Source organism: Oenanthe melanoleuca, chromosome 2 (assembly GCF_029582105.1).
Source record: "Oenanthe melanoleuca isolate GR-GAL-2019-014 chromosome 2, OMel1.0, whole genome shotgun sequence".
Classification (NCBI taxonomy): Eukaryota; Metazoa; Chordata; class Aves; order Passeriformes; family Muscicapidae; genus Oenanthe; species Oenanthe melanoleuca.
The window spans coordinates 86,222,614-86,248,836 of NC_079335.1; the positions used below are offsets into that span (position 1 = coordinate 86,222,614).

The window sequence follows — 26,223 nt, forward strand, 5'->3', positions numbered from 1 at the left end:
TTGTTACTACCCCTGGTTCATAAATCATGTACATTGTCAAATTAAAACAGAGGGAAGAACTGTAAAACTCGGTCACCTCACATGCAGGGAGAAGTTGTTCTCTCCTTTACTGTAGATAATGGTAGCACAATTTCCAGCAGCGTGCCTGGAGCCCATGGATTTGGGCAAGGCCCCACTGATCAGACCACACATTAAAACTTGCAGTACCAAGGTCTCCATTACTGGTGTCAGTGAAGATACGCGGTTACATTTCCCAGCGAGTGGATCAAACTCTTTTCCATTTTAGTCATTCTCCTTTTAACCATGTTATTTAAACAAAGAATTCTCCTGAAGATGAAGGGCAGACAAGTAGACTTAATGCCTCTGATCCATTTCCAAGAGTCTATTTTGGTATTAGGACCATATTCACACAAGCTCAAGAACTTGGGTGTAACACAGGCAGTCTGAATGAGCACATTAAAAATAATGTGCAAGATTTTTGGCAGGTGTCCAGTGAAGCATTTGTTTAAATGTAAGTGGAAACTACAGGTCCATACCTTTGCTGTCAAAAAGTCAAAACCAAAGTCAAAGAGTAAAAACCAGAGTGTGCGCATCTGATTCATGATGGAATGAGTATGTGGCTACTCAGGATAACTAAGCTAGACTTGTTCTCCTGTGAATTTCCAGAGCAGCAGTGCCTGTGCTACAATTCTACTTCATGAATACTTGTATGAGAATAGAAATGTTTGTTGTATTTAGAAGAAAGAAGGAAGGACTCCTGTTTGCTTTATACCTGAGCTATTTGACATGCTCACTTCCAACATACAATATTTCTCTGATCTTCAGGATCACAAAAAGCAGAAAACCCAGATGATACTTCCTGTTATTCTTTTGTCAAAAGCAAGAGATGCCTGCAGGTGGGACCTCTTTGAATTCACCATTAAGGTTGGCTGCCACAGAGCGATGGGGCATCCAAGCACAGGCACTGTCAAATTAAGACATTAACTAACACACTGCAGAAAAGGATCTTAAACCAACCTGTATTTGCCAAAATGAAAGTGTAGATCTCAGTGAAGTCTTTGTAATTCAGGACAAGCTCTAGAAGTAAAACTGCCTGAAGCATAAATATGTGAAAAAAAAATCACTTTTTTTACTACAAATCCCATAGGAGCTTTATTCTCAGGGCTCTATACAATTTACTCTTTACTCTTTCTGTTATTTACCTTTTATTGAAGAGTGTGTTCTTTTATGCAGGATACACAGAGGAAATGTATGCAAATAACATGTCTGTAAGAAAAACAAGGTGACTTGAAGACCTTTGTGTGCTTGAATAGAAAATCCTGAATGTGTTGGTTTTTTTTTCTTTTGCTGCTTTGGCAAACCCATGAATTAAATTTCAGCCTTGGTAGAAAAATCAGAAGAATTTTTGTCTGAAAGAGACAACATGTTAAGTGGATTTAATATTACATTGAAAGGCAAAAGACTTGGATTCCACTCTCTATAGCTCTTCTACTCTGCAATGTGGAAAGGCCACTTTTTCTCCATGTCCCTACATCATGTTGTAACCCCAGCCAGCAGCCAAGCCCCACTCAGCCACTCACTCACTCCCTGACCAGTGGGATCAGGGAGAGAATCAGAGGGTAAAAGTGAGAAAACAAATGAGTTGAGATAAAGACAGTTCAATAGGGAAAGCAAAAGCCATGCACACAAGCCAAGCAAAACAAGCAGTTTGTTCACTTCTTCCCATGGGCAGGCAGGTGCTCAGCCGTCTCCAGGAGGGCAGGGCCCATCAGGTGTAATGGCTGCTTGGGAAGACAAACACCATCACTCCAAACATCTCCACCCTTCCTCCTTCTTCTCCCCAGCTTTACATACTGAGCATGATGCCATACAGTCTGGAATATCCCTCTGGTCACTTGGGATCAGCTGTCCTGTCTCTGTCCTCACAGCTCCCCTTGCATCCCACCGTTTCCACAACAGTGTTGCAGTTCAAAAAGCAGAAAAGCCCTTGGCTCTGTGCAAGCACTGCTCAGCAGTAACAAAAATATCTTTATATTATCAACTCAAACTTTGTTCAGCACAAATCTAAAACAGCCCCGTACCAGACACTGTGAAGAAAATTAATTCTACCCCAGCCCATCTTTGGGCTTGGACCCCTCTATGTTGTTAGCCTATAAACACTCTGGAGAGGGGAAAGGCTTACACTGTCAATGTGTTGATCCTAGCATAGTAAAACCACTAATATGAAGTGGATGCTGTGGAAGATGTGACTAGCACTAAAATAAGTCAAGAGACATATCTGAACTTGGCTCATTATATTTTTTCACCTTAAAATCTGTAATCATTTTCAAGATGTGTTACTGCTTGCTAGTCCTGATATCAACCTTGTGTACCCTGGCAATTAGATATGGATAGAAGAACAGGCACTACCCAGAACAAGCCAGGAAGAAGGAAAGAATGAAGAGAATGGGGGGAAGGATAGTTTAAATTAAAAAGAGCCATCTGGTAAAGGACTATAGAAATCTGATAGCCATCAGAATAGTGATGACCTTTGGAGAGCAGCATCTTAACTCCCAAGCTTCTTCAGGTCAAAAAGAAGATTCTGGCCCTGCTATTCCCTTGCCATGTTGTAGCAAAAGGAGTGTACAGAAGCAGAAAGAGACCAAAGGTCATGCAAGCCTTGTCCACAGAGCTACATTGCAGAGACATATATGTGCAGTATTCCAGGCTGGAAAGGGCCTGGCCTTCCTCCTAGGGACAAACTCAGAGTTATTGCTCACACTGTATATATTTTCTCTCTCACTCTTTCCCCCATCCATCTTGGCAACTGCTAGCCCTCATGTTACTTCTTCTCCCTTCTGAAAATATTTCACAGTGCAACTCCAAAAATCTCCATTCTGCAGTTGAGTTCTGGAAGAGGTGTTTGCTTGTGGACCTCTCACTGGTTTCTCATTGAAGTCAGGGATGTCTTTGCCTGACAGATCAACTATGGGTTTCAGTGAACATTTTAACTAGAGTTAAAAATAACATTCAGTGTTTGAGTCCAGAGAAAATGCCTGCCACTTCTGTAAAAGAATACATTAGTCCTAACAATCTAGTGTCCTTTAACTTTTTTCCTTTTGTACCCTCCATTGTTCCAAACCTGTCCTGTTTAGTATCCAAACCTTATTTCTTTACTCTTTTGCCCTATAATGTAATTTTTTACACCAGATGTTTTGCACATTACAAAGCTGTAAGGAGTGTGACTTGTAGTAATTGCACTGCAGTGGCTGAGATGGATCAGGAATCCCTGAGCTTTTGCTCTGGCAGTGATGGTGGTGAGTCATCCTGTAACTTCAGACACTGAATTGCTCTCATCCTAATTGCTCTCCCCCTGTTTTCCTGCCTGTTGAGTGGAAGAAGTTGCATCTACCTCACAGGGCTATTTTGGAGGATTAGGGTTTTAAAGTGTGCCACAAGCCTTGTTAAGTATTGCTTAATGTGTTTATTAAGGGGCGTGCATAGCCCTGGGGTGTTTTTTGTGGGACTCAGAGTGCTGCAAAACAACAGTGTTTTTTCTGGAGACCATGCTGAGTGTACAGTAGGAGTTGTCTGTCACAACAGGGAAGGTGTGTCCACACTCCCATGTTGAGTAGCAACCTCAGTACCTGCTCATCCAGGCAGATACTCTCATCTTCATCTTACTGACGTAAAAATTAACACCAGTGCTCTCTTCATTTCTTTTAGATCCTGGCGCTCCTGTGAAACTGCCTTGTATGCCAGTTAAACTGTCACCTCCACTACCTCCAAAGAAAGTCATGATCTTTGGGCCCCCTTTAGGGGGGCCAGACCTCTCTCTCTCATCCTATGCCACGCAGAAGAGCTCCCAGCAGCCTTTGACCCAGCAGCACCACACTGTCCTGCCATCCCAGTTAGCAGCTCACCAGCTCCAGTACGGCAGCCACAGCCAGCACCATCCTTCTGGGTCCAGCACGTTGCCCCTTCACCCTTCAGGGTGCCGGATGATCGAGGAACTGAACAAAACCTTAGCCATGACCATGCACAGGCTAGAAAGGTAATGGATCAACTTTTAAAATTCCATACTGGTGTGCACTGTTTCCTGCTAACCTCAGCATCGATATCACTCAAGTTACATTCGTAGGACTTGAATGAGGTGTCTCCTCTGGGGTCTAACACCTTCAGGGTAGAGTCATTTCTGGAGAAACAGAGGCAGAGGAAGAGCCTTTCCAGGCTTGGAAGTGGCAGAAAGGAAACAAATACCAGATTTCCTGAACCCCTGTGTCCTGTTCAAGGTAGTAGTTAAAATACATACAGCCAGTGGAGAAGATTTTAACAGGACATGCCTGGCTTGCAGTAAGTGCTGCTGAGGCATGACTGCAGAGCTCCAGTTGTGTGGAGGATTGCTAAATGCAAGGAGAGGAAGATTCATAAAAGAGCAATTAGAATCCAATGTGCCACTCCAGCAGGGCATCTGATTAGTATTACCAATTAGCTCTAAACAATCTATGTGGACTTCCTACAAGTCACTTAGAAGGGTTTTAATACAGTATTTAAATTATTTAAATTAATTTAAATTAAATTATATGTTTGATCTTAAAATAAGTGTTTGACTCATCCCACAGCAGCTACCTTCTTAGCCATTTGCATCTGGCAAGAGGCAGCACATTTGATCAGAAATGCCTTACCCACCTTGAGGCTGCTTTTTGTTATTGTCATTTATGAGTCTATGAGTGTTTCTCCAAGTAGTCTGAGTAAGTGAAGCATTTTGTATAAATGCAACCTGCCCTCATAGACTGCAACATCAGCAAGCTTTGGAAAATGCATTTCACCTTGCAAAAAGTTTTCTTCAGGAAAACTGAAAAAAATCTCAGAACAGGGAGGATATTCTGAAAAATTACATGTTTTATTTAGTACCAAGCATAGCTTTGTAGCCAGCTTGTTCTAGGAGCATCAGATCATCCTGTTATGAAGACAAAATATTTGGTCTAACAGACAAAATGCCTAATGATTTATGCCTCAGTATTTCTGTCTGATAATGCTACCTTCATTATATTCCATAGTTGGAAACAACTGGATTATTGATGGCCGTTTCTCCTTACTGCCTGAAAAAGAGTCAGGAGACCAGAGGCTGTCTCACACTGCCAGCTTATTTTAGTACCATAATAGTGACATATCTGTGATTACATCATGGGGTTAATGTTTCTACAGCATGGGGGAATTCTCAGCTGGGGACAAACTGCTAGGGCTGTGATGGAGATTCTAATTCCCATCAGTGAAAGAGCTGTAAGAGGTAGGATAGAAAGAGCACACACATTGTCCCCCACTCCCATACCCAGTGACTACCCATCTACCTCTCACATTGCCAGCATGGCTGGTCTGGTGCCTCTGCACCACCCCAAAATTCAATGCACCAGGCACAGAGCATAGCTGTTGCCTCCCAAAGTCTCCTTTGCAGCTGCACTGCCCATGCCATCCCCAGCTTAGGTTGGATGTCTTAATGTGTGGCTCACATTGTGTGCAGAAGGCCCTTTGTTATCCTGAGCCCAGTGACATCTCTCAGAGTATGACTTCATTGTGGCATCTGTTGCCCCACAGCAATGAATGCTCCAGTTTCTAGTCATCCATCATGTTTATGTCTACAAATACGTTTAACCAATTTAAAGAAGGTAATGGTATTTGGGTTTAACTATTGATTTGAAGCTGAAGCTCTGCTGCTTGTTAAAAACTGCATAAGCAAGGCTTCATGTCCCTATGTGAAACAATAGCTTCCCTTTGCAATTAGTAAGAAGAAAATAAGAAAAGGTTGTGGCACTGATATTTCACATTTTAAATTGATATGAATCCTAGTTCATGATCTTGCAGACAGATTTTTCATAGCCTTTTTTATGTGGTTTAACTGTTAGTTAAATCGTGGATTAATGTATTGAGTAGTTTGTTTGTGCTCCTTGCCAAAACAAATCAATAACTTTGGCATTCACGAGGGAGAAAATAGGTCATGATCATTTCCTCTGCAGCAGCAATTGTTATTTTTCTAGTATATAGAGGTAAATGTATTTCAAACCATTTACAGTTCTGTGGAGCTGATCTTGCTGTTAAATTCTTCATTTGCTTTTTTCAAGCCACATTGTGATCTAGATAAATTTGCCAACTTTGCTTGAAGAGTTGTGCAGATTTTTAAAATATATTTATTTAACTTGAGAGAGAATTATTTGCACCAAAGGCATCTGTTTTCTACTATTTTTGGCAGTACTTACTTTCCCTTAAAAAATCCCTTAAAAATCTGCATTAAACCCCAGAGAAATTATACTGCAGTATTTGTCATTGCACACTTCAGCCCAAAACTCTCAAGGACCTGTTAAACTGCAAAGATCCTAGATCTCCTTCCTCTGTTTGGAATTTGGTAGTGTGTGGAGTGACATCCTGCACTTTGCTCTTCCTTCCAAGTTAACAAAGTACTGGGCCACTGCTGTTGGGTCAATAATCCCAAGGAGATGAGAGAGCCTGAAAGTCTCTGAGGCACCTTCTGGTGAATACTAAAGGATTTTTCCTTCTGATCTCAGACATTATCTCAAAAGTATCCTACAGCTTTACAGAATAGTTGCCATGGTGCTGCAGTTAATAATGCTGCAAAGTCTGGTAATTTGGGGGATTATTTAGAATAGTGTTTTGATTTTAATAAGAGATGATCATATAGACAAGTACAGATCAGGTTTCAGCTCTAAATTTTTTCTTTTCCTCTCAGAATTTTTCCTTTTCTTGTATCTAGTTTCTTTGGGCCTGGTGCTGTGGAAGCTCATCAAGGTCATTTAAACTCTAATGATATTTGCTGAATCAGTTTGTATCAAATCCACCTTTTTTTCCAGTAAACTATTCTTAGACCTCACAACTCTCCTGTTCACCAGATCTCTGAGTATGGACATGAACAACAAATGAAAGGCCAAAACCTTTCCTTCTTCTAGCAATCTGGATTTTTTGCTTACACTGATAAAATCTCTGGAATTCAGATAGTCTAACAACATCTGAAGACTGATGGCTGAAATCAGCGTTTTGCCAATGAGCCACAGGCTTGCCAGAGAAAAATGAGCTTTCCCTTTGTACCGACCTGGAAGCCAGATTTTTCTGTCTTTGACCTTGAGAAAGTTACTGAGTCTCTCTATTTTCCCCTCTGCAGGAGTGATTGCATGTAACTGCATCACCTAGATCTAGTGCATATTAATAAGTTAATGTCTTAAGGTACATTAAAAGGTATGTAATAGCTATTCAAGTCCCAGTTGTTCTTATGACTTAAAATGATAGTTAATTCCTGGATTTTTTTGTTCAGTTTTATTACAGACATTATAGAACATTAAGTTCATTTGTGCACTTAACACTTTTGATTGCAAACATTTTCTGGTACTCATAACATCTATTCATAACCTGTTCTCAGAAGAGCAATCTGGCCCTTGTCATAGTATGACTATTATGACATGTCATTTGTGCTGCCAGTTTGCCTCTATTTTCCCTGATAAATTACCAGTGTTATGGTAGATTAAGTTGAAACAGAAAAATGTGTAATTTCCACGTAACCTTTTTTCTGCAACCTCTGTTGCTAATTTGTGTCCTACTGCAAATGACTTTCCCCTTCAGCAAAAAGGGTGTTTGTCAAGCATAAGTAAAGCTCTAGATTTGGACACCATTTTTTACCATTGCATTTTAGGAGTTGATGAAAATCTGGTAAATCCTGCCACCAAAATATGCAGATTTCATCCTCCTGACTGAAATTAATTTGAGAAGAAAGACCATGCCCCAAAGCTGTGTATCACAAGCAGTGGCTAAGGAAGCTTTGGAAACTCTCTTGTGACACCAAAATATGTCTTTAATTTTGACTTAGTGAGGCATTGCTCTGAAACAGCCTGATTTTCTGCCTTGCCTATATAGTTCTCAGCCTGTCTGGAAAGGTGACAATTAATTTCATTTACTCTGTGGGCTCATGTACAGGATCGGGTGCAGATGAATCCAGGCTTCTGTTTTTTCAACGGAGGTACTAAAGAGCTGTTAAGTGGCCATATCTCACTCCAGGCTAGAATTGCCTCTGTGGCAGAGCAGTGAGAAATCACTGTGTCCAAAGAGACTGTGTGAGAGACCAGTTCCTCTGGGACACCCAGCTCAACTTCAAACTGTAGATTTATGAAATGAAATGCATTAGACATTACCGCCAGTGTCCTGTAAATCTTATGAAACATATTTGAGTCAGAAAACATTTATCTTCCATAAAACTTGTCAGGAGAATTGCATCTTGTCTAAACTTTAGCATTGCCCAAGGATAGAAACACTTAATATTTATAGCTCTGCCTTCTCTGTTTTTCACACACATTCCTGTAGTAGAAACGTATATACAGTGGTTTGAAATTTTTTTAGATTTTTTGTTTTAACTGTTAAGTACAGAAGAGTGTACTGTGGATCTGAAACATTCTGATAAAAATGGAACCCTTTATTCCAAAATCGAAGGGCCTGGCATGACACAAGAAGTGTTCAGGTTTTTCCCACTAGATTTTAAAGGAAGTATTACACTTTTTTCCTTTTCTAAATTTTGTCTGTACCGTGAGTCACTCATATGCTTAAATTGTGATTTTTCATTGAAGTATTTTCTCACTAGAAACATTGTAAGCTATAGTGGTGTAACTTTTTTGCTGTTTTGATCATATAAAGATGGTGCAGCAGTAGTTTCAAATCCTTGCCTCAAGTACTAGGGAGCTATGAACTGTTCAGATCCATGTGTTAGGATCTTCTTGAAACAAGTACTTGCTTAACTGTAGTTTTTTTCTCTAATTTTATTGCAAAACACAAAGCTGGTCTAAAATGGGCTTTTTGAAACAATAGTGTGCTTTTTGGTGAATAATACTAAAAAATGTTATGGTGTAGACACCTGACCATGTGGTAGTTTTGCTAACACAAGTGTAATTTATACACAATGGGCATATCCAGTGACCTTGATTTGTCTTTTTTAAGTATACTGCAGTACTGCATGTATTTCATAAGCACTTTGCTTAGACAGCTGACTTAGTCAAATTGCTGTGGAAAGGGCTGATTTTAATCAAGAACAGCACAAAACACTAGAAAAAATGAGGGGCTTAAAATAGAAAGTAGTATTATCAAGAAAGTGGATGATTCAGAAAACTTACAATGAGATGAGAAGCTGTCTATTTCTAGATCACTAGTTCAAATAAAAATCCTCTGTGGCAACTTTTAAACCTTGCCATCCTATATCTGCTTGATAACCTAAATTGATAGATCACTTTGATATCTGCTACCCTATGGCCACGCCCATAAGGATGCATCCATAAGATACATCCATCCTTCACAGAACAGGGAAGCACCAAATAGTCCTGGATGCTGAGCTACTTCTTGCTCCTTTCATTTGTACTTCAGAAGGGCTTAGGGAATTGGTACTTACTCTCTGTGTATGCCTTGTTTTAAAATTAACTGAATGATTCAGTGGCTGTGTGCAGGTAATTGGAATTTGCGTGTATTCAATTTTGGGTGTTTTTTTAGCAATGTTAACAGAATTTCACAATTATTATAGTTTTTCTCAGAAATTTGATTCCAGACTTTTAAATTTCCTCCCTTTCCTCTTTAAAAGACTTACTCAAAAGTTAGCTTACAGAGAAAACAGATTTAATGAAGTTCATAATATAAAAATTCTGAAAGTGTTTCAATAAATTAAAAGTTAGTTCAAAGTTTTTTCAGATTTAGCTTGTTTAGATTGTGTAGTTAGATGTGCCATTATGAGAATTCAGCTGATGAATTCTAAAACTGCATCTGAGATAAAGGTTTTTGTATCAAAACTCATTGAAGTCCAATACAAAAATTTGCAAGCCAGTTCTTCATAAATCTTTCTTACTTTGTGATACAAAACATGGGCTATCACTAAGAAAATCAAGTTTCTCTCTTCAAGGCATCTAGTAAAGCTCTGCATCTCATTGTTGGTTAGTCTGCAATAATACATGTTGGAATTACAAAATTATTTCTTTGAAGCTGAAGATGATGATAACAGCATGATGTGGTTTGTTCACAGGATCTGAAGCCTTTTCTTCTCTTTAATCCCTAAGCATATTTGGAGTAGCATTACATTCCTAGATCTACATTTTTAAAAGACTTTCTAGAAAGTTATCTAGCAGCCATTTAAGAGTCCATTCTAACTTTGGATTAGAAGAAAGCAAAAATGTTTCAAGTTGAATATAGTAGATTCTGTAGATTTCTGTGGAAAATCTTTTAAAGAGAAGAATACATTTTATTCAAGATGCAGAACACCTCTGGTACTCAGGCTAAAATATTCAAGAAAATTGAGGGTACTCAATACTTGTCAGATTCAAGTTTGTGTGCCTCAAGGTCAACTTGGCCAGCACATCTGCTTTCACACCTGTGTTCTTCTGGAAAGTAAAATGGGAGTTTGACATAGAGAGATTGTCCAACAGGCAAATTTTGCCCATTTTTTATAGAATTGTTGCATCATCTAGGACTTCAGAGAGAGGGTAGTTTCTGCTGTCTCACAAATAATCCTGAACTGCCACCATTTTTGCCTGCCAGTCTCTCATTCTGATTTCATATTGGAAAAGCAACATGAGTTATTTAGATAAAAATTTGTTGGGAAATGTGGTTCTATTCCTGACATTTCCTTTTACTTTTTGTTTGACTTTGATCTTTACCTCCTCATGTTCCCATTTCCCTACTTGATATGTTACTTGGTAAAGGGCTTTGAAATCAACACATAAACAGGGCTAAATAGTAGCAGTCCTTACCCACCTCTTAATCTTATACAATGCAGAAAATAATCAGTCACACCTGTAACAAAATAAATATCATGTTAGCACCAATTCTGATTGATCTTCAGCACCTGGCTGGATAAAGAGCTGGGGCAGGACAAGGGATATTGTCATGGCCACCCCACAATATACAACTGTGCCATTAGCAGACAAACCTCCCAGGTTTTAGCTAATTCCCTGGTTACTCACCAGCTCCCAATGTCTCTTTTCTCCAAGCCTAGTTTCACGTTCTCCCTCCCCTGCACATCAAAGAGTTGTGCACTTGACATCCCCTCGAGTCACTTATCACTAGTGCAAGCCACTAGATTTCCCTCTGCCTTTCTACAATTATCCCTTACAGTCTATCCATCCTTCCTCCCAGTCTTACTCCACCTTTTGCACTCAGGTGAGACATTTCCTCCTTGCTGCCTGCACACCAGCTGAAAGGTCACACAGACACCAGGCTGAAGGTGTGCTTCCTACTGAGTAGCTGGTGTTTGCCACTCTGAGTAGCTGGTCACTAAGTATTTGCCACAGATCTTTTAGATCTTTTTCCTGGCTGACAGTATTTCTGCCTACATGCTGTCCTACCTCTCCCTAATAAGTGTTGTATCCTAAATCTAATAAGTACTCAGTTTAAACCTGTTAGATGTCCTGCTGGTCTTGAAAATATTGCTGTTCTCATTTCTTCTCAAAAAGGGATGAAAGACCACTACTTGCCTCTATATATAGTGAGGGAAGCAACTTTGCCTTTCATTGAGCTGTTTCCTTTAGTTTATCTATTTGCTTTTCTTTCCCAACAGCTCTGGTTTACACACAAGTGATAGTGTTACAAAAACAGGACCTGGGGGCCTTCCAGACATGAGACAAGTGCCAACTGTTGTGATCGAATGCGATGACAATAAAGAAAATGTGCCTCATGAAACTGACTATGAAGATTCTTCCTGCCTCTATCCAAGGCAGGAAGAGGAAGAAGAGGAAGATGAAGAGGAGGATAACTCATTATTTACAAGTAAGACTCATTCCATTTTTCCTTTCTCACTTACTTAATTTTTACTCTGAACTTGCAATATACAAACGAAACACAAAGCCTATGTATTTTCTTTCTTGGCTGTGGCTTTTGCATTCTCAGGACTTGATGACATGGGGATGCTAATTTAAAATAACAAACAGTAGGAATCTATAGTGATTTCAGTAAAATACATGAATCCCTGTCTCAGTAGCACTCTAAGGCTAAATTCAAATGGCAGGTTTAGGCTTATATTGGTTCAATTACAAATTGGCTTTTGGATTAACTTTCCCAAATGCCCATGGTGAAGAGAAGCCCTGCCTTTGGCTTAAGTCAAGATCATCTCAATAGTTACTTCAGGTGGATGAAATAAGTACCACACATAGAGAATCAGAGCTTTTATATATAGTCAATATTAAATAATTTTTGGAATCATAAATGTGCACATGCTTTGAAAAAGGTCACAGTCAGAGGATTTGGCTCAGATAAGAAGAGGTTAATCAATGGCTGTATCACAATTACAGCCTTGGAAAGGACCTGGAGCCTTCCTGACCTCTGTAAGGAAACCAAATTCCTGCCTCAGTGTGACATTGTAGAACTGTCCCATGAAGACAAGATAAAGTCCTTTATGTATGACAGCTGCTTGTCATCCTAGATATTGAAGTTCCAGGCCCTTGCCTTTCTTTTCTTCTGAAAACTGGGAGCAGTACAATCAAACAACATCCCTTTTAAAACACACAGAAAGAAGATTCTAAACCAGGCATTCCATCTCCACAGAACCCCACCTTACCCTGCCAGTGAAATTAAGCAGTGTTTGCTCTTAAACTAAAAACAGAACTATCTCACTATCTCTATCTCACTACCTCACACTCTCCTTGACAAAGGCCAAAACCTCTCATGTGTTTGTGTCGCTCTGTGTCTTGTCTTCCTTGCTCAAACTGCTTTGGAAACAAGCCTAAGAAGATTTGAGCCGTAGAAGGCCACTGGGTTTTAGTATCTTTGCCACTGTCACTGCCCAGGAAGGAGTCAGTTAGTGTGCATAGAGATTTGTACTGCTTGTGGTTGACTTTTGGTTCCTTCTAGTGCTGCCTTGGATGTCTTGATATTACATGGCAAGAGACATTCAGATACCCCTCTGTTTTCACAGAGCCCTGCTGCCTACCCAGATTCTGAGGTTGAATTTTTCATTCCATTATGTGGAAATACTGTGCTAGAGAATAAAAAAGCTACAGATTCTAGCAATTCTGAAACAAGCTCTTCTCCATTCCCCTCTGTGGACCAATATATTAATTTCTATTTCCTGTATACCTACCAATTTCAGCTTTTCCTTATTAATGTACAAATTGAGGTAAATTGAGGACATTTAATGACACCACCTTTCCTGCAGTCCATACCAGTGTAAAGGAGAGCCTCCTATCATCCCTTGGCTGGCACTTCTTTGCCACCTGCATGCTGTAATGAAATGATGGCACCTCCTTTGGCACCTCTCCTCTCTCCCACAGGCCCCCTGGCAAGGAAGCTCTGTAGGAAGGACTCTTTAGCAATCAAACTAAGCAACAGGCCTTCCAAGAGAGAGCTGGAGGAAAAGAACATCCTCCCCATGCAGACTGATGAAGAGAGGCTCGAACTTAGGCAGCAGATTGGGACAAAGCTAACAAGGTAAGAGCCAAACTTTTTTTTTAATTCTTGCTTTTGGAAATATATGGTGGGATGTAGTTTTTTCCATAGCCTTCAATCATTTGAGATCTATTTGATTGCAAAGTTCAAGAGAAAAACCCATGGAGAGGAAAAAAATGGTTCTAGACGTTATTTCTGGTCCAATAAGTCTTCTCGTATTACTCTGCAATTCATTTTCCTGGCATATGCTGTGGAATCTGTGGTTAACTATCAGCATGAGCTACATGAATTTGGTTCTTTTTGGCACATCATTGGAAAATGTTCAGCTTCAATAACATTTCAGACTGTAGCTGCAGGTGCCATTTTATAAGCTGTTCGTTTGGCCAGAGGTCAAAGGTATAACTTTGTCTTCTGACTGCATCACCTGCGAGTAGCTGAGATTTTTCCTGGTGCAAAATAGGTTAAGTCCTTCGGTACTTGCCTTCATTGGGTCAGGTTGGATGTATTTACCCTGTCTAGACACTTTCTTCTTCATAACAGTGTTACTCACCAGCTGTTCTTGTTTTCTGTATTGCATGGGGTATAAAGGGGTGGCCATTAAATGTGGAGGATTTCTGACAAGAATTAGTAAACTGAGGTCAGACAGAACTGTCTAAGAGCCTTCTATGTGCATGCCATGATTTCTGTAAACAATTTAATCCTCTCACATTGTCACCTTGGTGGTATGCAGAGCTGGTGAGTGCTGTTAGTTGTTCTCCAGTGAGAAAACCACAAGGTGATGACCAGCCAGTTGTTGGGAATTTTCTTGCACATTTTAATTCTTTTTATTTTGGGGGTGGGTGAATAAGAGGAAACACTGCTACTATGTTGTGGAGACAGGAAGAATAGGAGCTCCTGGTAAATACCACTTTCAGCATTTTATTTACTTGTTTTTTCATGACCTTGTTTATTACCTCTTTGGAATAAACTAACCACACCCTTACCTGTCTTTGAAAGTTTTTGTGCTGGATCACTCTCAGCCTACTCCAAAACTTGTCTAATTCTTCAGTATTCATGTTGAGGGTCTTCAGCAAACATGCCCAAAATATTTAAGATGGTGCTGCACTGTTGCTGGTACTGTGATTTTTCAGTTCAGCCTTTATTCAGCTTTATTCCAACCTTGTCAGACTGTAGCTGCAATGGAGCACTGGGTCCCAAAGAACAGCACAGGACAGCAAGGTCCCAGTGCTTATATGATTAAATTTGAACCATTTTGAAGCATGTGTAGAATTTAGATTTTTGTCTCTTAGTGTATCTCACTGCTTGACCTTGCAATGACATTGAACAGCCTTTCTGCTGTGTTGCCCATTTGCCTAAATTACTTAGGTATTTCTGAAGTTTTCTAACTATGGCTGATGAAGGAAAGTAGTGTCATTTACAAATATTGATTCTGCACAGCTCACTGTGCACCAGATCTTTTTCATTATAAGTATTTTATTTTTCACCCCTTCCTGTCTAAGCCCCATATTCTCATAATGTTGTTTTTCGTTTCCCCAATTGTATCTCTGCTAATTTGAGTTTAATAGTTTGAGCTATAATGCCTTATCTTGTCTTCTAATATACCTAGGACTTAGGGGCAATCACAAATAGTTCAAATAATTAAAACTGTATATATATGAGTTCAAGAAATAGCTGAACTGAATGAAACTGCTGTTTCATTCCTGCTTTATATAATGTAATGTCACTGAAAATGATAGAATTTCACAAGCCTTAACTGGAGTGGTATCATTTCCAGTCTGACCTTTATAGTGTCCAGTCTGACATTTACTAGTATTTACAACTGAGTATGTCATCCTTTTGAGTAGTGGAAAACAATCAAGAAATATGAGGAGAAAACAATTTTGCTCATATCTAATATATGAGAAGCTACAGGCATTTTAGCAGCAAAGAGGAAAGGTGCTTGTCTTACCAGTGCTTTATATCTAAATGTGATATATCCATGTGCACAAACTGATGAATATTAGATTAAAATAGAGAAAATACTTCAATTTGGACAGTATTTCCTTACTGTCCAGACTTTATTACTGAATCCATCCTTTGCTGTTGCTTGGTAATTGTCACACAGTGATGCAAATGCCAAGCAAAATTAAAGTAGTGAAGCATTTATAGTCCTTAGAGAAGATGCTAGATGCAGACTATAATTGCAGCTGGCAATTTTGGGTTTCAGAGGGATTTATACTGCTTCACCAATGGTCCCCTAGAGTTTAAAATATCCAGCCAATCAAATCACATATGCTACTTACAGAAGTAAAAAATGCAGAATAAAAACTTCAGCATATAGTTATTGTCTGTAATGGATCAATTAATTTTCACCAAGAGGCTGATTAGGATACTTCAGTATTTATGCATAATCCTGACAGTATTTAGTTTGGAAGAGCTCATTGGCTGCCACATTTGGCAGACCAGAATTTAGTACTATAAAGAGAATGTCTTTTTCAAATATGCCTCTATCCAGGCATATTGAGGTTGGCCATTGACATATTGTGTGGGACCAAAATCATCCCAGGTGCAATTCCTCCAGCCTTACTAGAGTTGCACCGGGAATCAGTTTGGCTCAGAAAAGTCTCTTCAGATCCTGTTTAAATGGAGCTTGGAACCTCTGAACCTCCTGTTATTCCCAGAAAATTGTTATGGCTTTAGTGTTACATCAGCCAACTGGAGGAGCGACTCCAGAGCAGAATTCACAGTTTCCCATACTGGGAGAATAATGCCTTGACTTGCACCAGGCCAGTTGTAAGGGTGGGGCTGCAGGTACTGTATCTTACAGCAGGACCTGGCCCACTACACACCTCGGTGTTTGCTCTGCCATGAGACAAATTCTTTGTGCCTGGCATAGAAATACTTCCACATGAATGTTCTTTTTCCCTGGTCTGTCCCCTGTGTCATGGCTCAGCATGTGCATGCAAGCAAAAATGGAGCTTCTTGCCCAAGGTGGCAAAATGTATCCTAGCAAAGGCAGGAGATTCCACATCATATGAATTCCAGCTACATGAACAGGCCACTCCACCATAAACCATTTCTGAGGAGTCCTTTCATAGCAATTATGGCAATTGATTACAACAATTAATTAGAAAACCTCCTTCTCTAACCAAACCAGAATGGATTACTCCAAAATGTGACATCTCCTATGAAGCAAGGAGCAAAAATAGTGAATTAAGATGCAGAACTTTCAGCTCAAGACCACATATAGCATGGGGATAGGAAATGGATACTGGAGGCCATGTTCTTGGCTGCTAAAAACCTTTGCAACTCCATTACCTTCTACTCTGAAATGCAAACCTTCTGTGCTAAGTAAATCTTTAAGTGGGTATGGTGGTTTGGGGGTTTTTTTTTGCCTGTTCAGCTTCTCCCAAATTCCTCCTCCATTTTATCCCTCTGGTGCCTGCACAATATCACAGCTGCTCAAGAAGTGTGCATGTGTGATTGTAAGACAAAAGGAGAGCACAGGAGAAAGAAGCTTTCTTCTGCCTGTCTCACTGCCTGTATTGGACCTGCTGGGAAGCATGGATTCCCTGATTGTTCTGGTTAGAGAAGTAGCCAGGAAAACTTGGATTTAGCTTTCAGAGGCTGTCAGGGTGAGAGGAATGGGGCATATCCAGGCTGTGACAGTGGAGGTTTTCCAAGGCAATGATAAATTAAAAGCCTGTCAGGAAGCCCTGGTGAAAAGGAGGGCCAGCACTGATGAGTGATGGACAGCAGAGCTGTATGTCTCCTGGAATGTCCTCTGGTACTGAGACAGGTGCTTCAGTGCCAGTACTTGCACTTCTCTTGCACTACAGAATCATAATGGTGCTCTTAAGAGAACACGCAGACTTTCTCAATCAACTTAGCTAGTAAGCACAAGAGCCCTTTATAGAAACACCAGACTTTGCACTCTCTTGGAATGGGAAGACCTGGTTACTTTGTATGTCTTTCACAAAGTCTCCCCCATACTGGGACAATGTGTGTCTTTAGACTGACTGATCTGCCACACATCCTACAAGAGAGGCTTTCTAAGGCATTCAAATATTTTTGAGTCTCTTAACCCACCAACTCGTGAAGGTGCTCATTAGCAATTAGATACAGTACTATTAAAGCTGAGATTTTAGTCCACTTTTCAAGAACATGATGTATTTATTTGTTTTCCCTGATTGTTTCCATCCTGGCTTCTCTCACCTGCTAGAATTGGATGATCTAATAAACAAAAAGTCTAGTAATCCAGTGTGCTGTCATCATGTTGTTATTAATCAATGTCAAGGAAACTTCTTGATATTCACAGTGTCATTACTGGTCAGCATAATGTCTGTCTCACCAGGACACTTCTACACACTGTCTGGAGACAGAGGAGACACATAAAGGCTGTCCACTGACAGTAGTGCTTGTCAAGGGACTGCTGCCCTTCACTGGAAGGCACCACAGGCAACCCACTAAGATTTTGCAATCCAATAAGAGTTTGTGCTGTGCTGCTGCCAAAAGCTGTTAGTTGTAGGAGTCATATTTATCATGCCCAGTGTGAAAGCAAAGAGATGAGGTGGGGGAGCAGCCTTCTACCCATTAGGTAACTAGTGAAATGAAAAACAAATAAAGAAGAAAGTAACAAACTACCTATTGCCTCTTTCCTGACTCTGAGAGATGCTCTTCCAATTGCTTGACTGAATCCTATGTGTCTCACTATATATGTTGTGCTGGCTTTAAAACAGTGAATTAGAGGCAAGTTCCTCTGCCAGATATACAGTAGTGCTCTGCATTGTTTTTTGTATAGCCCTAGATTTATTCACTACAATACCTTACAGGATACTGTCCTTACACCAGCAAGTGGGAAATCGTGATCTGAAGCAATATAAATAGTATATTGCAAGGATCATGAGGCAATATATCAGAGACACTGTCTGTGTGCATATGGCTGTAAATAAGTCCTCTTGAGATTTGGACATGCACACCTGCTGGATGTGTTTTTATAATCCCATTGATGTTTTGGAAATAATACCAAGATGTCTGTGACTGAGAAACGCAGCATGAGAAGTCATAAAATTTTATGGAATGACAGGTTTGACAGATGTGTCACCTACTACCTTGTTGACAAAGGTAATCTACACATTCCCTGGTCAATACCATGTCTTCCTCAGCTGTGCTGAAAAATGCTGCTTAGAAACTGAAATCCTGTGGTGGAATGAAGTTGGTGAATTCCCACAGGTATAAAAAATGGTCATTGATCTTTAAGATGTCATAAGACTTCTGTGAGATTTTTGGACTCGTTCATATCAGATACTAGAAAGAAGAAGAAGAGTAGAAAAATTGAACAGTTTTAGACCTGGACTAGGATTTAGGATTGGACTGTCAGCATCACCATGAAAGTGCCAAATATTACCAGAACTGAGGAAGGGTCAGTCAGCCCATCTTGCACAGTCATAGAAACACACAGCAGCTCCTTCAGAGGTCTGAGGGGACAGAACAGTTTGAAGCAATCATTTTTATTTACTAAAATTCAGGCTGTGAAGTGATTCAGCTTTTGGAAATGGTTAGTTCTTTAAGCCACACTGCAATCCCACTAGGGAAGGGTTTATTCAGCCAGAGGATGGCAGCATGCTGGCTCCCATTAAGCATGGCTGAATCTCCTCGTGGCTGCTCCCCATCCGGTGCTGTGGAGGGAATTTTGTGCCCTCCCTATCTCCGAGTCATTTAGGGATAAAAAGAATGGGCAGACAGCAGGATTAGGCTTTATTCAAAGACCTCATGTTGTTGGGTAACGTGAAATAATTTCTTCCTAATTACGTTTGACGTCTGCAATTCTCACACTTATTGTTAGCTTGCACTAATGAGAGGAAAGCAAGTGCCTAAAGCAAGAGCTCATCCCTGACGGCAGCACGCACGCGCGATGTGTGTGAAGCTCGCCTCTCGTATGCAGGGTGCTGGGGATAAATCCCACGGAAAATGGGATTGTGCTAAACAAGCTCATCTAAATCCTGGATTAGAGGGGACGATGCCGCAACACTAGATACATGAATGGGGGTGATGGAGAAAAGCTGCAAAGGGCTGAGCCTCCGTTTTAGCTGCAGTGGTACCTAGAGAGAGTGGCATTTTTCTCACTTTTAGTTGAGCTTCAGGAGGAAGCTATTCATTTGCAGAAACCCCAAGGGATCTATTGAAATTGCCCTTAGCATCAGGAGGAAGGCAGGAAAAGCAGGTGATTGTTTATGGGTGAGGAATTGACACTGAGCTACCATTATACATCTGGGCTCAACTGCCAGGAATAAATACTCTGAGCAGAGCTGGTCTGGGTTCTGTGCAGGGGGGCAGATGGGAGATGGGCATCCAAGGCCCTTGTCAGCCATCTTTTCTGTGATCAGTGTCCTCTGCTCAGTGAGCTCTGCTCTGCTCTGCTCTGCTCAAAGGAAAGGTGGTTTTATAATTAAAATACTCGGAGAAGGCCTCATCTTCCACCAGCTTTCCAACCTCAGGCAAGCCACTGAAAGAGATGCACATGCATGTTTGTTTGTTTGTTTGTTTGTTTAAGGTATGTTAGGGTCTAAAAAAATGCATACTGGCTATGAACTTTGGAACCTTCCATTAGTTGACAAACTCTCATTGACAGCAACATTAGTGTGCTTTCAAAAAAACACCCCAATACAAAGAACTCTTTAGATGTCTAAGTCTGCCTTTCAGTAGGACAGGGATCCTCATTTCTGAGCACAGTTTGCACTCACCTGTTTGTCTGAGGAATTTCCATGGCTAACATCATCATTCATCACAGTAAAGGGCATGGGTAACATCATGATGCTATTACTATTGTTTTGATAGTTGATGATTGTTTTGCATTTTACAGCTAACAGCATGAGTTTGCTTTGTCTGAGTAATTTGCTATGGCAAAAGGTCAGTGGAGCAATCGAGGGAAAGGGGATGTGACAGTGTCACCACAAAATACATCACCTCTACACACTCCCTGGCTTGGGGGATGAACAGTGTCCTTAACCTTTGCAGCTCCACCTTGAGATAGGATGAAAGCCTGCCCCCATCAATTTTGCTCAACTAGGGCCAGCAGATGTTTTGTTATTTATGGAAGGAAAGCCTTGCAGAGCAGATAGAGTGTGTCCTTGGGCAGATGTGTCTCTCCATGTTAGACGATGGAGCTCCAAACATTTTATTTATGCTACTATAAAGGAAGAGAAACATTCTGAGAAGAGGCAGCAGGGATTGGCATTTGAGGTCAAGGTCTCCCCAGAGGCACCTGTGTGACCACTGATAAAATGGAAAGTGTTTTCATGATGTCCAAAGTTCTTTTCAATCAGAAATGTCAGCAGCCCAGAAAGGAATTTGTTATTCCTGGGGTCTGTTACTGTTCCTGTTTCTGCGCTCATGGAAGCAGTGCAAGTCACGCTGCCCTGTCATTGCAACATCTGTTCCTCCCATCCTTTCTCTGCAGAAGTTGAGGCAAAATGCATTAATGGGGGTTACAATTTTCCCCTTCATGCTTCCCATACTCTTCAGCCCCCTGACACAGTCTGTATTTGAGGTCTAATTCAGGCTGTCAACAGCTGAGACAAATATATTAAATCTACCTTAATTTCCTTTGCAGTTTCAGTGGGGTGTGGTATCGTTCATTCTCTGCCCTGAATTGATTGCAGTTTTGCTTTTAGTTGTCAAACTAGTGTCAGCTTTTATATAAGAGAAAGCCACATTTCTCTGCTGGGCAAAATAATTCACAGTGATATAAATGAAGCTTGTGGCAGTAACAGAATAACATATTTCGGTAATAGAAATAGTCTTATTTCTCCAGTAAGCAAGAGGCCACATGGAGTCTGTGCAGTATTCTCTTTTGAGTAAAAGAATGGTGTTAACATGTGTAACAAACACAAGCAAGGAAGTAGCTGCTTCAAAATGTTATATTTTGGTTTAAAAACAAAGGTGGTTTATTTGTTGGGTTTGTCTTTTTCTTTTGCTGGTTAATACTGACAAATTTAGGGCAGCTCCATTAAGAACTAGCTCATAGATTTCCACCTCTAAAAAATCTAACCATAAATCTTCATATTTTGTACCTTCTGACTGTAGGTAGTTAATCACAAGCACAACAGTTGCTTAGCTTGGATGACCTTGTAATTTCTGTAAAGGAAACAAATCAAGTGGGAGTACAAGATAAAAGAAGCAGACTGGCAGGAATAAATTTCTCTTTATAGTCTGCTGATTTTAAAATGGAGAAATTGCTCTTTGAGGAAAATATTTAACCTCTTTCAGAAGTTACAGTTCGCATTTCCCCTCTACTTCAGTGTATTATGGCCTATTTAGCAACACAGGTGCAGGAGATTTAACAGAAGCAATCCTCGTAAAACAGCCAAACATATATTTAAAAGCTGATCCAAGTCAGAATTTAAAACCTGTGTTTATGTATGTAGTCATATATGTTGCTTGTGGCTATTACTGTGAGTAGAACTACTCTAGCAGAACTGCTAGAGAAGGAAGTCTGACTAGTGTGCATGATCACCCCTCTATATCCAGAAACTCCGGACTTGCATGTGCAGGCTCTTGTATGTGAGTAAATAGAGGTGATTTTCTGAAGAGGAGTAAATAATATTTAATGATTGTGTCTGTTTTGTGTAGGACTAAGTGTCTTTTGGACAAATGTATCAAGAAAGCAAATATCCTTACCATTACACCTGGGTCAATTATGTAATGTTAGAATTTTGCATGTTTTCTCTAAGACATTGTGTTAACATCTCTAAGTGTTAACTTAGAGATGAATGGGGTCTTTTTTTGCATATGTGCAGAAAAGTTACAACCAGTCTTTTAGAGGCAGGTTTGGATAAGAATTATGCTCCTGTTTTAGTGCACTGGGATTCACAAGCACTGCACAGACCATATGTTGAAATTAAACTAAGTCCTTAGCCTCAGACCTGACCGTGTGAAATTACCATTTGTGTTAATAACTTTATTGAAGAGGAAGTGTTCTCATGTGAGGTAGACCACATCAATGTGTCTGTAAGTGTGCAGCCTGTAATGTTCATTACTTGCCTTTCTGATAATAAATAACAAACCAGCAAACTACAAGGAAAGCACATTAGCACCAAGATTAATTCAGTAACGTGGTTCTTCACTGACATCCCTGAATTCAGGAGGCAGCAACACTACTGGTTAATGAATAATTAATAAAATAAGCATTCAATATATTGTATTTGCTCAATGAGCAAGCATCTGTAATGTCAGGCTAGACTATTTATCCTGCAGAATATTGGAATTTTTCAGCATGCTGGAAAAGTCTTCACAATTTCCTTTATTGCAGTAATCAAGACAGAAATGGTCTTCCTGCCTCCCTGCAGTCAACTGGCTTTGATTTAGAAGCCTTGCAAGCAGGGACCCTGATCTCAAACATTGGCAGCTGCAGAGGCACCAGCCTGCTGTTCAGTGGGGAACAGGATTGGACCCTGGACCAGGCCCTGGCTCTTCTACTTCCTCAGGGACATCAGTTACCTGGTGGGGTGGCAGATGGCAGCTGGGGTGCACCCAGACCCATTAGGGGAGCATGCAGGGAGGTCACAGATTCATGTCATCATAGAATGCTTTGGGTTGGAAGGGACCTCAAAGACCAGCTTATTTTAACTTCCCTGCCATAGACAGAGACATCTCCCACTAGACAAGGGTGCTCAAAGCCCCATCCAACCTGGCCTTGAACACTGCCAGGGATGAGATATCCATCACTTTTCTGGTGAATTTGTTTCATTGCCCATCATCCCCACAGCAAAGAATTTCTTCCTAATACCTTATCTAAACAGTTTAAAGCCATTCCCCATTGTCCTCTGACAATGCCCTTGTGAAAAGTCCCTCTCCATCTCTCTTGTGGGCCCCCTTAAGGTAATGGAAGGCTGCTATATGTAAAGTGTGAGTAAACTCCCTCCTTGGGAGCCCCTCAAAGAAGATACAGAGAAAGATACAGTTCATCTGCCACTAAGGTATTTTCATAGCCCCATCAGCTGGTCTACTTCTAGTTAAACCTGCAAGCACCACGGAAAGCAAGCTTCTTCAGCCTCTGGCTGCACTGGGAAGTTGGATTACCCGAACTGTACTCCCATTCTGACTTTGCCAGACCACCCTGTACCCCTATACAAGGATTTCCCTGTCCTAGGGAAGCTTTAATATCCAAGGTTCAGCTATAAAAGAAAGAGGGCAGGCAGCCCCTCTGACAGGAAGTGGTTTGTTTGGAGCTGCACATCAGTCTGAAATTGGGGAGCAGCTTCTCGGACGAGAGCTTGGTGCCTTTACATCTCCCCATCATGGGATTCCCCAGCTGATCCCAAAACCTCCCTCTGCTACTTTCAGGGAAAGGAGTGGCTGATGTTCCAAAGCCAGAACATCCCCCGTGGCTCTACCTTTTCCTGGTTAACAACTGAGTGTAAATACCTGGTGTCCTTCACCCTCCTGTTTTGCCAGAACCATTCACCCTTCCCTTGCTTGAGCAGATGTAAAAGATGAGATAGAGAGACCTGGGCATTTGCAGCATCATAGAGCTATGTGATATCCCACCATCCATTTCATCATCTCCTTCAGACCAGACTAGCAAAGAGAATCTAATACTTCACTGCCTTTATAAGAGCTGCCAATATTTTGCACTGCACTGTTTAATGCCAGCAAAGGGCTCAGTCGTATTCTCTAATGTGACATGACAGATTAAAAAAGGCTAAGCAGTGGAAAGATGTGATTTTTGCCTCTGAAAACCATCATGTATGACACATTTTTGAGAGGCACTTTTATTTCCCTTTGTCTTGACTAGTTCTTCTCTTCAGAGTCCTTATCATGTCTTATTTCGCATTGTATTTCAGTAATGCTAGTAAGCCCCCACCACCCCACCTTGGTTTGAGATATTGTGCAGCACTTGGCCTCAGTCTGAAGGATACCAAAACAGTGATGGGGAAAAGCAAAGCATCAGTGGAGGAATACATGGCTCACTTGTCTCAGCATCCTTCCTGATAGCTGCACACTTGACAGCCTCAGATTTGATTCTCCCACCTGCCCATCACTGGCCTTGCCTTTCTCTCAATTCTGTGCACTTGTCACTAGACATGTCATGTTTTAGCAATTAGGACATGTGTTAAAATCTTCCAGCGAGCAGTGCTGCCTCACTATTTAATATAAAAGTATGAATGAAAGTATAAATAAAAGGATGAACATTCATTTTATTCAGCATAAAAGTATAAATGAAAAGATTAACTTGACCCAGCATTACTAAAGATTCAGTGCCATCCTTAACTGCTTTAGTATTTCTTTGATTGATCATGTCTACTGGGAGAAGTGCTCAAAGACAAGAAGGAAAGCAAATGCCACTCCTATACTCAAAGAGGAGTCAGGGTATTATAGGCTAGTTGACCTCACATTCATCACTGGGAAGGTGATGGAGCAGCTAATCCTGGAAACCGTATTCAGGCACATAAAGGACAAAAAACATTATCAATAGTCAACATGGATTCACGAGGGCAAGTCATGCTTGATTAATGTGATGAACTTGTGAAATTACTGACCTGATGGACAACCAGGGAGTAGTAGATAATGTCTGTGTAGATTTCAGTAAGGCTTTGAACACTGTCTCCCATAAAATGCCTCAGGTGTCCAAGAATTCTACATTTTAGAGTTCTATGTTTTGGCCATAAAAATCCCCTACAACGTTATAGGCTGGGGACAGTGTGGCTGGATAGTGTACAGGCAGAAAGGGACCTGGGGGTGCTGGTTGACAGCCGGCTGTATATGAGCCAGCAACGTGCCTTGGTGGCCAAGAAGGCAAACGGCATCCTGGCCTGTATTAGGAATTGTGTGGCCAGCAGGAGCAGGGAGGTCATTCTTCCCCTGTACTCGGCGCTGGTGAGACCACATCTTGAGTGCTGTGTCCAGTTCTGTCCCCTCAGTTTAGGAAGGATGTTGAGATGCTTGAGCACGTCCAGAGGAGGCAACGAGGCTGGTGAAAGGCTTGGAACACAAGCCTTATGAGGAACATTTGAAGGAGCTGGGGTTGTTTAGCCTGGAGAAGAGGAGGCTTAGAGGTGACCTTATAGCTCTCTACAACTTCCTGAAGGGAGGCTGTAGACAGGTGGGGGTCAGTCTCTTCCACTGGGCAGCAACTGACAGAACCAGAGGACACAGTCTCAAGCTACATCAGGGAAGGTATAGGTTGGATGTTAGGAAAAAATTTTTCACCAAAAGAATAATAAAGTACTGGAATGCTCTTTCCAGGGAGGTGGTGGAATCACCATCTCTGGATGTGTTTAAAAAAGGCTGGACATGGCACTTGGTGCTATAGTCTAGATTCTGAGTTGAGGTGTTAGGACATAGTTCGGACTTGATGATCTTAGAGGTCTCTTCCAACCTCATTATTCTTTGATTCTGTGATTCTGTGAATGGGCCCAGCCATTTGGGCTTTTCAATCCATTTTCCCAGTGGCACTGAGTGTAGTTGGACTCCAGTAAGTAGCAGTATAGCTGCTTACCAAGCTACTTACGAAGGGGTCAGTACTAGGTCCAGTCTTCTTTAATGAGGACCTTCATTAATGATCTGGATGATGAGCAGAGCATATCCGTAGCAAACTTGCTGGTGACACCAAACTGGGAGGCATGGGTGATGCACTGCAGGATAGTGCTGCCATCCAGAGGGACCTTGTCAAGCTGGAGAAATGGGCTGACAGAAATCTCGTGAAGTTCATCAAAGGCAAGCTCTAATTGCTACACCTAGGAAGGAGCAACCCCATACAGCAGTATATGTTGGGAGCTACCCAGCTGAAGAGCAGCTTGGCAGAAAAGGATCTGAGGGTCCTGAGAGGCATGAAGTTGGACATCAGCCAGTAACTTG

At 41.0% G+C, this 26,223-nt stretch overlaps 1 protein-coding gene across 9 annotated transcripts in view; it reads left to right on the plus strand.

The window, feature by feature from the left end:
• PHACTR1 (phosphatase and actin regulator 1) overlaps positions 1-26,223 on the plus strand; it is a 297,444-nt gene that overhangs the window by 239,464 nt on the left and 31,757 nt on the right. For all 9 annotated transcript variants that reach the window (XM_056485007.1, XM_056485009.1, XM_056485013.1 and 6 more), the window contains 3 exons: positions 3,706-4,033; positions 11,564-11,772; positions 13,272-13,428. In XM_056485007.1, the coding sequence (XP_056340982.1) occupies positions 3,706-4,033; positions 11,564-11,772; positions 13,272-13,428 (694 nt within the window). The remainder of the gene's footprint in view (positions 1-3,705; positions 4,034-11,563; positions 11,773-13,271; positions 13,429-26,223) is intronic.